This window comes from Diabrotica virgifera, chromosome 10 (assembly GCF_917563875.1).
Source record: "Diabrotica virgifera virgifera chromosome 10, PGI_DIABVI_V3a".
Classification (NCBI taxonomy): Eukaryota; Metazoa; Arthropoda; class Insecta; order Coleoptera; family Chrysomelidae; genus Diabrotica; species Diabrotica virgifera.
This window is the reverse complement of record NC_065452.1, coordinates 58417497-58433901: the sequence shown is the minus strand read 5'-3', so window position 1 is coordinate 58433901 and position 16405 is coordinate 58417497. Positions and strand designations below refer to the sequence as shown.

General features: G+C 34.1%; 1 protein-coding gene across 4 annotated transcripts in view; it reads left to right on the top strand.

Moving 5' to 3' along the window:
* The window catches only part of LOC114344922 (histone-lysine N-methyltransferase, H3 lysine-79 specific), a 209872-nt gene that overhangs the window by 151252 nt on the left and 42215 nt on the right, over nucleotides 1–16405 (top strand). For 3 of the 4 annotated variants that reach the window (XM_050641438.1, XM_050641440.1, XM_050641441.1), the window contains exons 4-5: nucleotides 7368–8111; nucleotides 11632–11856. In XM_050641438.1, coding sequence (XP_050497395.1) covers nucleotides 7368–8111; nucleotides 11632–11856 — 969 coding nt within the window. The remainder of the gene's footprint in view (nucleotides 1–7367; nucleotides 8112–11631; nucleotides 11857–16405) is intronic. The other variant, XM_050641439.1, reaches the window with a different exon arrangement.

Sequence of the window (16405 nt, the reverse complement as noted above, 5' to 3'; positions counted from 1 at the left end):
GTTGGCCGTGAAAATATTTAATCACAAATAATTTTTCAGAAATAAATACATATTAATCCAGACTGATCCTTAATATTACCAATAATGGTTTAGCTATCAAAATACCTACGTAGTTAAGATTGTTGGTGCGATTAACAATTAAGCACAAATTAAAGCAGTTAGGTATAGGGAATTCGTAAGAAATAAAAAAGTACCACAAAATATCATATTGCAATACTAAAATACAGGGTGTTCCATTTAAGAAAACTCAGAAAATACATACTCATTCCGAGTTTCTATACTAAAATTAAAATTTAGCTATACTAATGATTATTCACAATATGTAGTAGAGTAGACTATATTAAAAATCGACTATATTAAAAATCATTTGAACGTAAGTAGAGTTTTAGATGTCAAACTACTACAATTCTACAGGATGTCAATGTTGCTACAAAATTAATAAAAAAACGAAATTATCTTTTAAAATACGCTGTATAACATTACAAAACCTCATATTTTAAGAAAGAAGACATCGAAGAGAATCCAAAAATGTAAAAATATACAGGTTGTCCCATTAAAAAACGAAGTTATAAGCAACTTCCGGTATAACCGGAAGTAGCAAATAGATGAAAATATTTTCAATAAACAGATGACTCTTCAAAACCCCTTAATTCAAATTTTCATGATTCTGTTGCCTTTAGTTCTCGAGATATTTCTACACTCAACGAAAAAGGTATGTAATATCAATAAAAATGTTAATTCAGACAACAAACGCAATACTTAAAATTTGTCCAATTCTTGGTTTTATTGGAACAACAAAGCGATGTTCATCAGTTCATTATTTTCGTTAGTTGAGCCAATGTAGTACGTTTATTGAATGGATAAACATTCATTATGTATACCATAATATCACTTTATTGGTATTACGAACTCTGTTCACTGAGTCAACGAACACTATTTATTGATATTACGAACTCTGTTCACTGAGTCAACGAACACTATTTATTGAAACAACAACGTCGTTAATTGACCGACGAAGACTATTCGTTGTGTCAATAACAGTGTTATTTCTCCTAACGTATTTCGTTTATTTCTACAATTATTTCCGTTTATTGTTACAATTAATTCCGTTCATTCTCACAATAAATACGGTTTTTTTACAAGCAATTCTATTCATTCTTACAATCAGTTTCGTTCATTCCTACTATGAACGTATTTTATATTAATAATTACTGAATACATTAGCCCACTGTATGATATTAATTGATTAATAATAATTTTTTAAGTCCCCCTTTTTTGTCCTTAACCTAATGGACTTTACACTGTGTGATTTCTCATATGATTTCACTTATACAGTGCACTGGAATAAGTGTTACACTCCCCCCACCCCCTTATTAACTTATTTATTTTTAGCACATAAGCAAAACGCTCGGACAGGTCGATTTTTAAAATAATCAAAGTATATTATAACATCAATGTTTCGAACTTTACACGATTCCTCTTCAGGTGACAGGCGTAACTTTGATTTTTTTAAACGGGAAAGTACGTCATATGACAGCTCATTTAAAAGCGTTTGAAATAGTGATTCCAAAAGTGTATAACACTTTAATCCTTTTTGAGAGCGCAGGTGCAAAATTTCGATCGAATTCTTTTTAAACGCATTCATTTTTTTGGAATCCTGAGAAAACTAAAGTATTTGTGAAAAATTTAAACGCAGAATAAAAGATTGCATTATTACCGAGGGCAAAAAGTCCCTTAGAATAAACAAAAAGTTTCTTTTGAATGGTATATTTGAAATTAAAAATGATACTAAATTTTCTCTTTTTCACCCCTGTGACTTATTAAAATAATCATTATAGACGTTCTCAGGGACTTCAGACCCTCGATAATACTGTAATATTTTATTCTGCGTTTAAATTTTCAAAAATACTAATTAGTTTTCTCACGATAAGAGACACAGGAAAACTTCCTTTTACTACGGACTACACTTGGAAACGAACTAAATTATTATTCGGCACTTCGGTAGAGGTAACAGCATTGTTTAACAAAGAATTCTTTCTTAAACAATTGTAACACAGAGAAGCTAGGAGTATCACGATAAGGAAAAGCCGTTATATTTTAAATGGTCCAGCAAAACATTCATTGTCTCAACAACTACGATTATTGTCACAATGAACTCATTGATTGTGGGTATTAAACGCAATAGTAGATTGATTAATGCATTCGTTGTCACAACAATCAGCTTACATCTATACAATAATCATATATTACTCTATATTAACAACATTTGTACATTGTTTTAATGAAATCTGTACGTTGTCACAACAAACCAAGGTAATTGCTTGTCATGTACGAAATCAAGAAAGTGAGTTGCTGCCACAATTAACATTATTTATTAAATATACGAAACTAAGTTATTGGCTGAATAAATTGAGTGTTATTGATTAATGTACTCTAGTTATTTTCACAATTATTATTCAATCATTGTGACAATAACCAAATACATTCGTCAATGTCTAAAAGTTCGTTGAACCAACAAATTAAATTGTTGTTACAACGAAATACTATTCAATAATCACTGTTAATCAATATTACGAACTAAATTTTTTTGAGTGTAATAGGCCCTTTATCTGCCTCACCCTGTATTAAAACTGTAAATATAGTAGTTTAATGTGTAATATATAGTAAATATGTTAAGGTTGTAACATATCTACTGTCTCGATTTTAACGAGCCATTACAAAAATATGTAAGTGGAGTAGACTATGAATGTAAATGTTTTGGCTAATCATTTTCACCGAACAATATTTTAACATAAAAGTTGAAGCTGAATTTTAATAATTTAAAATATCTTCTTCTTAATTTAGTACTATTCATTCCTACAATAATTAAGTAGTGTGACTCTGCTTTCCAGCTTTTATACCATCATTTTGGAGGTCTCACAATTATTGGTCTCGATGTAGGTATCCAGTTTTTCAGACCTTGTAATTTTGGCAATCCTCTCATCGTACATTCTACTGATGTAGTCTCTCTACTCCGTCTCATCTCTGTCAGTCAATGTATCGTCTTTATCATAAACCTGTACGCATCCACTGCTGGACATAGGTCTCCCTAATTTCTCTATCTGTCTTTGTTTTGTACAGCTAGCATCCAGTTACTGCTAGCACGCTTCAGGTTGTCAGTCAGCTGGTTGATGGCCGTCCTATGCTCCGTAATGCTTCTTGTCTTGGCCTCTACTCGACAATACGTTTTGTCCATCTTCTTCTTCCTCATGTGCCGTGCTCGATTATCGAACGTTGGCTATCAAATTGGCTATAGCAATGTTGTTAACGGCAGCTCGGAAAAGGGATGCAGAGGATCTGTTATACTATTCTCTCAGGTTTTTAGGCCATGACGTTCTTCTTCGACCTGGCCCTCTTCTTCCGTCTACCTTGCCTTGTATTATTAAATGGAGTATATTATATCTCTCTGGGTGTCGCATAACATGGCCAAAATATTCAAGTTTTCGATTTTTAACTGTTCTGACGACTTCCGTGACTTTTCCCATCCGGTGCAAAACAACTTCGTTACGAACTCTATCCACCCAACTTATTCGTAGGATTCTTCGGTATACCCAAATATCAAAGCCTTCCAAAATCTTGATAAGAGTATCTGTTAAAGTCCAACCTTCGACACCGTACAAAAGAATAGAGAACACATAACATCTCTCATAACAAAGTAATGTTGTTTCCACATAAAAGTTTCTTTATCTTAAAGAATGCAGCCCTGGTTTTCTCTATACGCATTCTAATTTCTTTGCTCATGTCCCAGTTCTCATTTAGATTACAACCAAGGTAGGTGATACTGTTAGTTCTCTCTAATTGTTCACCATAAGCTGTTACTACTTCCGGTTGTATTGGCGTCTTACTGACAACCATCACCTTGGTCTTTGCGGTGTTTAGCTTGAGTCCATATTCATCACACGTTGTGGTAATCCTATTAATCAGATGTTGAAGTTCTTCATAATTGCTCGCAATTAACACCGTGTCATCCGCATATCTCAAATTTTTAATATTGACGCCATTCATTTTGATACCACATTGAGCATTATCCACTGCTTTATTGAAAACAAACTCAGAATAGATGTTAAATATTAGTGGGGACAAAATGCAGCCTTGCCTTACTCCTCTTCGTATTTGAAGTTCTTCAGACGTCTCCAAGCCAATCCTGATGTTTGCACGTTATGCCAGTAAAGATGTTTGATAATGCGTAGGTCATTATCATCAATACCCACTTTCTGAAGAATAGCAATCATTTCAGTATGTTTAACCCGATCAAAGGCCTTCTCAAAGTCAATGAAACACATATAAACCGGATGTCAGACATATCTGCATCTCTGTACCATAACCTGAATACTAAACAGTGCTTCTCTGGTCCCAAGGTTATTGCGGAATCCAAACTGTGTATCACCAAGCTGTTCTTCTATTTTTTGGTACATCCTAGAGTGCAAAATTCGTAGAAATATCTTTAAAACATGACTCATCAAGCTAATGGTTTGGTAGTCACTACATCTTTTCGCGTTTGCTTTTTCAGGTATCGTCACAAAAGTCGACAGCAGCCAATCCCTTGGTATATAGCCAGTTTGATAAACTTTATTAAAAAGATGAAGGAGAAATCTTTTACTTGAACTTTCGAAGAGCTTTATTATTTCACTCGGTATTTCGTCTGGTCCCGTCGCTTTTCTGGTCTTTGCTAATCTTATTGCTTGTTCAATTTCGTCCATAGTTATGGCAGGTCCTGTAACTACCTCGTTAATTTCAAGCTCGGGCCTTTCATCATTAAACAGTTTCTCAATGTAGTCTTTCTATCTGTCTATTTTATCCAAATAAGTGATAATCAGTTTTCCGTCTCTATCAACGATGTTATTTGCATGTTTTTTGTTCTGACCGGTGAGTTCTTTTATTTTTTTGATACATATTAAATGAATCATGTTTTCTCTGCAACTCTTCAATTTCGAAACATTTGTTTTCAAAGTATGTTTCTTTTGCCGCTCGTATTTTAGTCCTTATCTCTTTATTAATGCGTTTATACATTTCGATGTTTTGGTTCTTAAATTTGCGTCTTTTTTCCATCAAATTCAAAATCTCATATCGTTCATCCACTGTTGCTTCTTTTGATTTTTCTCTTTGAAGTTTGGAGTTGAGTTGCTTATAATCGTTTTGATTTGGTTCCAGTGATCCTCAATGGATTCTTGTTGTTCGCTATTCTCAAAATTGCTCTCTAAATTGTTTGCAATCCCCTGATTCTTGTTTCTAATAAAATCGGTATCCAGTTGTTAGAGGATCGTTGTTGTTTTATCCGTTTAAGTTTTAATTTTATTTCGGCTAACAATAGATTGTGATCAGATGGCACATCGGCGCCAGGATAGGTTTTTACCGACTTTACTGCATTTCTGTAACGCTCACTGATGGTTATGTTGTCAATTTGGTTTCTTACGATATTATGGGGGGTATCTGCTGGAGATTTCCACGTATATAATCTCCGTTTAGGTAATTTGACAAAGGTATTCATTATACATGGATTATGTTCTTTGCAAAAATCTGCGAAATAGTCTCTCCTTTCATTTCTATCGCCCAGTCCATAACATCCATCGGTTGTCTGATAATCTGGCGAGGTATCCCGTTCAATTCCATTTTAGCAATGCGAGTTTTTCGGTTCGGTAGCGTCTGTTATTTTTGTTCTACGACGTGTTTCTTTGTTTGGAATTCGGTATCTCAGAGACACCCAACATCTGACACTCCATAGCTCTGAGTCACGCAAATCTTGTTCACTACCTTTTTTGGGAGTATTAATGTTTCCGCTCCATAAGTGAGTCCAGGTAACACATACTGGTCTAAGATTTTCTTTTTGAAGGATATGGGTAGATCCGATTTAAATACATAGTTTAATTTACTAAACGCTGCCCAGCCTACCCAATGTCCTAAGTAGGTACTTATACGATGCAGTCTGCTGAATATACCTTCCACCAACAGCAATATTATGATTTAGCACCAGACTCGTCATTATTTGCGTCTTGTTCATGTTAATCTTTAGTCCGACCTCTAAGGAACCGCATATAATTTTTACATTATTATTGCATCATCTATCTATTCGACCGGCTATAAGGATTATGTCATCTGCAGATGTCAAATGACTGAGCTTCTCTCCATTTATGTTGACACCATACTAATATTTCCTACTAATATTCTTCTGCAAACCTACATCTAAAGGCTTTGGACAAGTTTTCATTTTTCTTATCCACTACATGTAGACCATAAACGCGATTACTGCTCTTTTATGACTTTAATTTTGGTTTTGTGTGTTTAGGTGATATCGTCGAAAGATTTGGTCATCTCACATATTGTAGGTACTATATACAGAGTGTTTTTAGAGGTATAGAATATTGAAACATAGATGTCTTTTGTAAGATCCATGAACTTATTCGTTTAACAGCTCTTTCAGCTTTGGCGTCTCACTGCACTCCATGCTAGTGGCCGGGTGGAAACAGCTCTTGGGCAACCTCAAGCCAGTGGCATCTCATACAGAGAGTACAGCTTGATTGGTTCAGTACGATTTTCTTCCCCTGTCGTCATCCAATTTGTCACGCAGTTCTCTCCAGTACCTCTTCTTCTGGGTTCGGATCTTCTGTTTAGTTCCTTATTTCACGCATTGCTTACCATATCCAGTCAACTAGACTCACTGCTGATTTACTTCACCTCTTTCTCTTGCCCTCGTAGCCTGTCTTCTGACGAAAATACATTCTTTTCTCTTATTGGTGATCTCTTTGCATCACCAATAAGGCATTGTTCTTCTTTCATCTACACTGTTTCTCTAACCATTGATTCGAGTCCTTTTGCCGATGGTGATTGGCATCTTCCTCTCTCTATTATCCACCTACTGAGTACTCATCAACTGGTAGCCAATCCATTCTATATCCACCCCTGCTTTCTGTTTGGTTTGCTGTTGACCCCACTGGAGGATACCTGGTTAGATTCCTGTTAGAATCTACGTTAAACATGGCGTGAACATACTGCGTCATTAATCTAATTAAATACTGTAATGGACGATTGTATCTATAATAAAGTAGGTACACGATCTTTTTCGAAATAAACATGCAAAGTTTGCATCTGTTCCATGTGTCAAAATGTCTGTCACTGAAAATAGTGTTGCCAACTCAAAGTTCAATACCTCTATAAACACATTTCAAAACAGAAACTAAGATCGATAATCTATTCTTTTTTATGTTCTGTATGTTGTATTACAATTTATTAATACAGTTATTTTAACTGTCACTGCACATAGATGTCTTCTGAGCTAAGTATCATTTAAAAATGTCCTAGCAAACTTAATACAGGTATGCCCTTTTTCCTAGGAGAAAGGAACATCATTATCGGCTCATCGGACATCCAACTATCCATCCAGAGGTCTTCTGAGACATATCCTACAGCAAACATACAACACCGCAGTAACGGATCCAGACAAGTTGAACCAGTACGAACCATTTTCGCCTGAAGTCTACGGTGAAACATCCTATGATCTAGTATGTCAGATGATAGATCAGATCGAAATAACTTCTGACGATGTATTTATTGATCTCGGCTCCGGAGTTGGACAGGTCGTCCTTCAGATGGCAGCAGCTACACCTTGCAAAATATGTCTCGGGATTGAACGTGCAGAAGTACCCAGTCGGTATGCAGAGAGTATGAATAGAAATTTTCGCACTTGGATGCAGTGGTACGGAAAAAAGTACGGCGAATACAAACTTCTGAAAGGAGACTTCCTAACAGAAGAACATAGAGAGAAAATTAACCAAGCTACTATTGTGTTCGTTAACAACTTCGCTTTTGGGCCAGCAGTTGACCACCAATTGAAGGAAAGATTTGCTGATTTGAAAGACGGAGCAAAGATAGTTTCTTCAAAAAGTTTCTGTCCATTGAATTTTAGAATTACTGACCGGAACCTTAGTGATATTGGTACCATTATGCACGTATCAGAAATGTCGCCGCTAAGAGGATCAGTCTCATGGACGGGGAAACCTGTTTCCTATTATCTACACCTCATTGATCGCACCAAGTTGGAAAGGTATTTCCAGAGACTGAAGAAGCCCCAATTAAAGGTTAGTAAAGTAAATCTTCTATTATTATTTCTAGCTCTTACTTAGTGTAACTAAGATAGAATAATATCAAAATTCCGTTGAATTATAAGAATGTAGAAATAATTTGATCTCATTCTCTTTGGTTTTTGGCCTTTATTCTCGAGTTTTGAGATATTTCTCTTCTATGTCCTAACGCTTTCTTGCTCTGCATAGTTGTTTTATTCTTCGTCTTGCTATTTCACATTTTATTTTGTCCTCTTTCTTTTTTCCAATTGTTTTAATTGTTTCACTTCCTTTTTTTTACAGCTCTTGTATGTTTAAACTTTCTGCTGGTTCTGCAATGCTCTATTTGTATGTGTTTCTATAATTCCCATCCTTTTCATAAGTAAAAAACATTAAGAACGTGCAGAACTTTTTTTTTAAGCTTACACAATCATATTCTTGATGCCCTCTATTTTGTCTTTCGATCCATATTTTCAGACGTTAATTTTGTTCTGTAACTTATAGACCAGGGTAATAAGACAAAAATATATCCTGTTCGTGACACTTCAGCAGCCAGGGTACTGAACCGTTTTTTCGACAAGTAATACCTATAGGAACAAATTGTAACTATTTCCTGCGTAGAATCTGGCGGCCATTTTAATTTATAAACAATTAACTGTAAAAAATTGCATTTTTCCTTCAAATCAATGGAAAACAGTGTAACTTATGATTTTTTTTGTACAAATATCTTTGAAATTATGGAAAAAGCTTTAAAATGACATATTACAAAGTTTGATATACTCATTTATTGTTAATATAATTGCGAAAAAAAGGGCGGAATTGCAAAAAAAAATATTTTCGCAATAACTGTTGTAAAAATTAGTGTAAAGCTTTGAAATTTTTGTCAAAAGAGGGTTCATTGGTGCTTAATATGTGATAAAAATTTCAAAGCGATTCGTTCAATTGTTTAAATTTTATTCGAATTGTTTATCTCAGAGAGCATTTTTTTGCAATAACATAAGTAAGAAAAAAATGACGTTAGAACCATTCCACGGGTGTCAAATGGAAGAGCATGAGCTATATTTTCAAGTTGTTTTAAAAAAAGCGAATAAAAAATGCATTTATTAGTAATAAATATTTTGCAAAAGTATGGTAAATCTTTCCTTATAAACTTTTTGAATAACTTTTTCCAAAAAAATTAACTTTTTTACCCTGTTTTAAGTGCACAACTACCAAGTAATGTTATTTATATCATAATTGATAAAAAATTGTAATAAATATATATAATTTCTTATATAACAAAATAAAAAGTTTATAAGGAAAGATTTACGATACTTTTGCATAATTATTTATTACTAATAAATGCATTTTTTATTCGTTTTTTTTAAACCAAGTTGAAAATATAGCTCATGCTCTTTCATTTGACACCTGTGGAATGGTTCTAACGTCATTTTTTTCTGACTTATGTTATTGCAAAAAAATGCTCTCTGGGATAAACAATTTGAATAAAATTTAAACAATTGAATGTATCTCTTTGAAATTTATATCACGTATTAAGCACCAAAGAACCCTTATATGACAAAAATTTCAAAGCTGTACACTAATGTTTACAATAGATATTGCGAAATTAATTTTTTTTGCAATTCCGAACTTTTCTCGCAATTATATTAACAATAAATGAGTATATCAAACTTTGTAATACGTCATTTTAAAGTTTTTTCCATAATCTCAAAGATATTTGTACTAAAAAAACCATAAGTTTCACTGTTTTCCATTGATTTGAAAAAAAAGGGGAAAATGCCGTTTTTTGACACTTAATTGTTTATAAATAAAAATGGCTGCCAGATCCTACGCAGGAAATAGTTACAATTTGCTCTTTAGGTATTACCTGTCGAAAAAACGCTTCAGTACCCTGGCTGCTCGAGTGTCTTGGGAAAAACCTTATTACCCTGGACTATTAAGCCGTTTCTGTGTTGTATTTTCTGTCACCTTTTCTGATTACATTTCTTAACTACTGCTCTAAAGTGACCAATTTAGTTTTGCTCTGTTCTGCCATTTTCGCTGGTTGTGTTAAATATTTCTTGACTGTAATAAGTGTTGCCGTTCTTCCAAACAAAATTTTATTGATTATTTTTAAAGGCTTTAATGACATTTTTTATGATAAGACAGGTTGTGATTATAACGATTTGAAGCAATCAAGGCATAGACATACAAGAATACTCTTATTATGTCTATGAGTCAACAATTGGTACACTCCCTAACATTGTTGTGAAATCTACAGATTTATCGGAACACTTAATGAATTTTGTCATCAATTGTGATACCTTCTTCTTAGGATGCCTGTCCGTTCCGAACGTTGGCGATCATTCTGGCTATGACGACGTTGTTGGTTGCTATACGGAATAGTTGTGTTGAGATCTTTCTATACCATGCTCGCAGGTTAGCAAGCCAGGATATTCTTCTTTGTCCTGAGGCCCTTTTTCCTTCAATTTTACCTTGTAAAATGCATTGGAGTAGCTCGTATCTTCACGATGTTGACTAAATCTGTGTTTGTGATCATCCTCCGCAGTACTTCTTCATTGGTGACTTTGTCTGTCCATGGTATCTTCAGGATATCTTCTGTACAACCATAGCTCAAAAGCCTGAAGTTTCGATAGAGTTTCTGCCTTCAATGTCCACGTTTCTACTCCGTATAGAAGCACTGAGTACACGTAACATTTAAGGAGCCTTATTTTTGTTTTTAAGGTGCGGTCATGGCTGTTGAACACAGAGCTCATAGTAATCTCTTGAGTATTGTCCCACGACATGTGATATCTAACTATGGATAAATTGTTAGAGTTAGATTTTAATGTAATTGTTTATAAACTGTAAATAACATACAAAAACTAAAATAAAAACAGTATCAGTAGTAAGGTCGTATTCACTAATATTGTAAATATTAAAATTGTAGCCATCCATTAAAAAGTAAAGAAATGTTACAAGAAATAATATTATTTTTAACATCTAGACTTGATTCAATTTGATTTTTATTGCTGAATATTCCAAAAATTATGCTATGAAAACGTATTTGATTTTTTTATTGAATTGTTATTATTAGATTAGGTACAACATTATACTAAAACATTGTCAAATTAATTTTAAAATAAGTCAAATGCAGCTGTGAATATTGTAAAATGAATGTTTACTACATAGTATCAAGTCACACATTAAATTTATTATCAAAATATTTTCAAACATACACAGTGCTAGAATGTTTTCTTGACGTCCAACTTTTGCAACACTGTAAGGCAAAAACTAGACTTTCGATTTATCCATAGTTGTTGGCAAGGTATGAAGTTTGTTACTGATTATCAATAATATGTGATTACTGCCTATTATAAATACTCTCAAAGTGTTTTTATGTAGTATTAAATAAAATATCTTAAGGGTATTCAGTAGTTTAAGATTTTGAATGTATTTATAATGTGTATGTAACTTTTTTTTGCCTATAGTTAAGTTTGATTGTCTTGCAAAAATACATGTAAGGGCGTGCCCTAATTATCTATTTTTTTATTTCAAGAATCCAGAGGAAGACAACTCAAATTCGAATTCCACCACCAGCAATCGAGGAGCAAGGGACAGAGCTAAGAGAGATTTATCCAAGCAACTAATGGATTCCTCATCAGACTCTGAATTTGAAGATCATGATAGTGCTTATGGTCCGACTACGAGGAAGGCTTGGTCTGATTATTGTTCTGTGAAAGGCAAAAGCAGTGCATCTGAAGAGGAAGCCCAACCAGCAAAGGTAAAAAACAATACTTTACAGTACGTACTATAAAAACTCACAAGTGTGTTTATGTTCTAGAGAAAACGGCCATTGTAATCTTTTCCCCTACTTATTGCCGGTTTATTGAAACGGGAGAAACTTTTTTCCACCCCATATTTCCACATGTTTAATTCTTTCCCATCCATGTTTTTATTGGTTGTATTTATTTTTATTTTGTTATATTTACTTTCCTGGATATGTATTTTTTTATATTTTATTAGCTTATTGATTATTGATGCTTTTTATGTATAGCTGTTAACTAACTAATATGCATTTGGAGAACAATAAATTGGAAATTGTGATCTTCTAAATTCTAAACGGTACACGACAATTAGACCGAAATCATTAGACCGAAAGCAGTAGACCGAACTCATTAAACCGAAAAGCACTTTATCGAAACCTAACTAGACCGAACAGCATTAGACCGAAATGGTACATAAATTTAAAAAATTACAGCAAATTATGCTAAGATTTTGTATATCTGTCTTTTTGTTTATTGTATTTTTTTGTATTATTTTATATATAGACTGTGTAATTTGTTACTCTGTACAGTCTGATATGAAATAATTTTCATCCGTTAAACAAATTAGTGAAGGTAAAAATAAATTAAGGGTAGAGTGACGTTATAGTTATTAAGGTAACTACCAAGGGTATTAAGGATAATAACTCATAAGGTCAATGGTGTATTTACCGAGGGCATTCGGCCCGAGGGATATACGTTGACCGAAAGCGTTATTATTATAATACCCGTGGTGCCTTCAACGTTTAATGCCCGACTAAATTATTCTTTATATGCAAAAGACTTGAATTAATTAGTTTTTAAATAAGTACATTTACCAGTAACAGTAGAATTGTGGTAACCATAGTTTTACTTTGGTTGATATTTTTGTCAACTTGACAGTATGTATTTAACTAGGTATTTAAATTTAATGCCCAAGGGCATTATATCATACTTAACTGACTTCGAAATCGTGTCATTATTGGTCAATAATATACCAGTCGGACATTAACACCATTTTAACTGTTTCTAATAACCTTTCAAATAACTATTCTCTTCTTGTGGTGCTTTCTCATTTAGTGGAGGTTAGCGACTACACTGGCAAATCTGTCTCTGTCCAATGCGGCTCTAAACAAAGATGTTGAATCAAGGCCGGTCCAGTCTCTGATATTTCTAAGCCATGAAATCTGGCGCCTACCGGGACCACGTTTTCCTACAATCTTACCCTGGATGATCAGTTGCGCGAGGCGGTACTTTTCGTTTCTCATTATGTGTCCCAGGTAGCTAACTTTTCTGGTTTTAATGATTTTTAGCAGTTCCCTATCTGTACCTGTTCTCCTCAGAACATCTTCGTTGGTGGTGTGGGTTGTCCAAGGTATTTTCAAGATTCTTCTATAAAGCCAGAGTTCAAAGGCTTCTAACTTGTTCATCAGTGTTGTGTTGAGTGTCCAGGCCTCTGTTCCATACAAAAGTATTGACCACACATAGCAATGCAGAAAACGCTACTCATATTAATGCTACTGTTACATAATAAGCTTTTCATTTTGATAAACCCCTGTCGGGTTACCTCTATTCTCGCTCCTACTTCTTGTTTATAATCAAGTTGATTGTTGAACCAGCAACCAAGATATTTGTATTGACTTACGTAATACGCTTCAATTAACATTTAGTTGTAATTACATTTGTCTTATTCCTTTTACTGAGACAAGTAAAAAGAAAAGGAAAAAATAAACAAAACACAAAGCAAAAAACAACCTCTAAACTCGCCAATACTTTGTGCTGCAGTCCTGGATATCCTCCTCCCTTCAGTCCTCCCTTCACCGCCCTTTATCCAGCTTAAGCCTGGATAAAGGGTGGAGAAGGGAGGTTCATTTTCCCTTGCTCAGATTACAATCCTGTTTGAGCACCCTGTATTATGTACCTAATGCTTTTCGGTCTCCTACTGACCCTACTGTTTGGTCTAGTGAGGTTTTGGTAAAGTGCTTTTCGGTGTAATGAGTTCGGTCTACTGCTTTCGGTCTAATGATTTCGGTCTCTACAGTAAACCCTTCTAAACTTATGTTTTTGATTTGCAACTCAGTACTACTTGGTGATAACTATGGAGAAATATTATCTAAATCTATAATATGAGTTATCTGTCATATATCGTCACTTTATGTAAGACTTCTTTAGAGCTTCATCATCACCAACAGCTTTTCCATCCATCGTCCGATGTAAGCCTCCCTTAGGTGTGTCCATTCATTTCTGTTTTTTGCATTAATTCGTGACTAGCCATTCTCTTGATGTTCTTCTGATCGGTCCATCTTGTTATGAGGTGTGCTTGTACTTCTTGTGACTGTCTTTGGTCGCCATTCGATGATTCGCTTCATCCACTGGTTGTATTCCATTCTTCCTATGCGTCTTTCTCAGTTCCATTTTAACATGGCAATCTTCTGGATCACATCTGTTACTTTTGATAGTTTTCTCATCTCTTCATTGGATTTGCGATCACTGAGCTTAATGTTGAGCGTTCTCTGTTCCATAGCTTGCACTCTCTATAATTATGCACTTAGAGCTGGCACCCACTATAATTACAAATTCGTATTGTATTGCTCATTTTCTTTTGTAGCTTTAATTTATGTGTATATCATTTATCAATTGAAATACTTAGATCTTATATAATACACTGTGCGTCACAGAAAACGGGCACCCAAAAAAAATGACTTGTATCTCCTAAACCTGTTGTCCGATTTGTATGTCGATTTAAGAAATTTTTGTAATAGCTTATAGCTTTATTTTTTAAGAATATCGCTGTAATAATATTGTTGCTGAATAGGTAAATTTTCATTGTATACCGGGTGTACGAATCAAACTGTGTTTTTTTCTCAAAGTTTGCTCAAAAAACACTCTGGAATATTCTAGCATTTATAAAATACTGAAATTAAAACCCAACTAAAGCTTCAGATTTTCGTAACATTTTGTTTTTTGATTCATTTGCTTATGTTGGATAGTACAAAAATTAGGTACTTTAACAACTAGCCTTGTTCTTCATCAGTACAGGGTGTTTCTAAACAAGTGCGACAAACCTTAAGAGGTAATTCTGCATTAAAAAATAATGACATTTTGCTCTATAATCATATGTCCGCAAATGCTTCGTTTCCGAGATACGTGTGGTTGAATTTTTTCTTACAAACTGACGATTTAGTTATTGCCCTAAAACCGGTTGAGATATGCAAATGAAATTTGGTAAGTTTTAAGAGCAAGTTATTGCGCATATTTTGACATGCAATTAAGAATTTTATATTCACCATTGGCGCGCATACGGGTAATATGACCAATCATATTACCAGTATGCACGCCAATGGTGAATATAAAATTCTTAATTGTATGTCAAAAAATGTGCAATAACTACGTCTTAAAAACCACCAAATTTCATTTGCATATCTCAACCGGTTTTAAAGCAATAAATAAATCGTCAGTTTGTAAGAAAAAATTTAACATCCCGTATCTAAGAAACGAAGCATTTGTAGAAAGACGATTATAGAACAAACTGTCATTATTTTTAATGCAGAATTACCCCTTAACTTTTTGTCGCACTTATTTAGAAACACCCTGTACTTATGAAGAACATGGCTAGTTGTTAAAGTACCTAACTTTTGTATTATCCAACATAAGCTAATAAATCAAAAAATAAAATGTTAAGAAAACCTGAGGCTATAGTTGGGTTTTAATTTCAGTATTTTATAAGTGCTAGAATATTCCACAGGGTGTTGCAAACTTTGAGAAAAAACACAGTTTGATTCGTACACCCGGTATACAATAAAAATTTACCTGTTTAGCAACAATATTATTACAGCGATATTCTCAAAGAATAACGCTATAAGTTACTAAAGAAATTACTTAAATCGGACAACAGGTTTAGTAGATACGAGTCATCAAAAATGGCCCATTTTTTAGTCTCCATAGATCTTCAAGTATTTTCTTCTTCTTCTTTCTCTTCTTCCTAAGCTTTTCTCTTTTCATTGGTCACTATTCCTTACTCTTCTTCGCCACTCATTTCTCATTTCTGTCCATCATGTCTTCTTCACCTAAACCTTTCTCTTTCAAGTTCTGCCACACAGTCATATCTTGTCCTCGATTTTTCCACTACCTCTCTTTCCATAAACTTCTAACAGCACTATATCCTCCGTCCAACATCCAGATCCAGGCTTTTAAGAAAGCTGTTTAGAAGAGGTATTTATTATTTTAGTAGGCTCCAATAGATTTGTTCCAGGTACTTAAGTTGACAGGTTGGTGAACTATTGCCTGCAGTTGCAAACAATATATTCTGTTGTTCCTTCTACATTTTCTCAGAATCTGTGTGTTCTTTGTCCACTTTGTCCATTTTAGAGAGATAATATCTGGTGAGCAATGTCCAGTGAAATCACCAGTAATTATTCCTTGGTCTTCCGAAGCTCAACAGTACTAACCTTTGCATTTCTAACAACCTATTTGCTTGTTCCTATCTCTCCCAGTAAAATGTTTTAAAATCTTTGGCCTTTGTATAGCTTT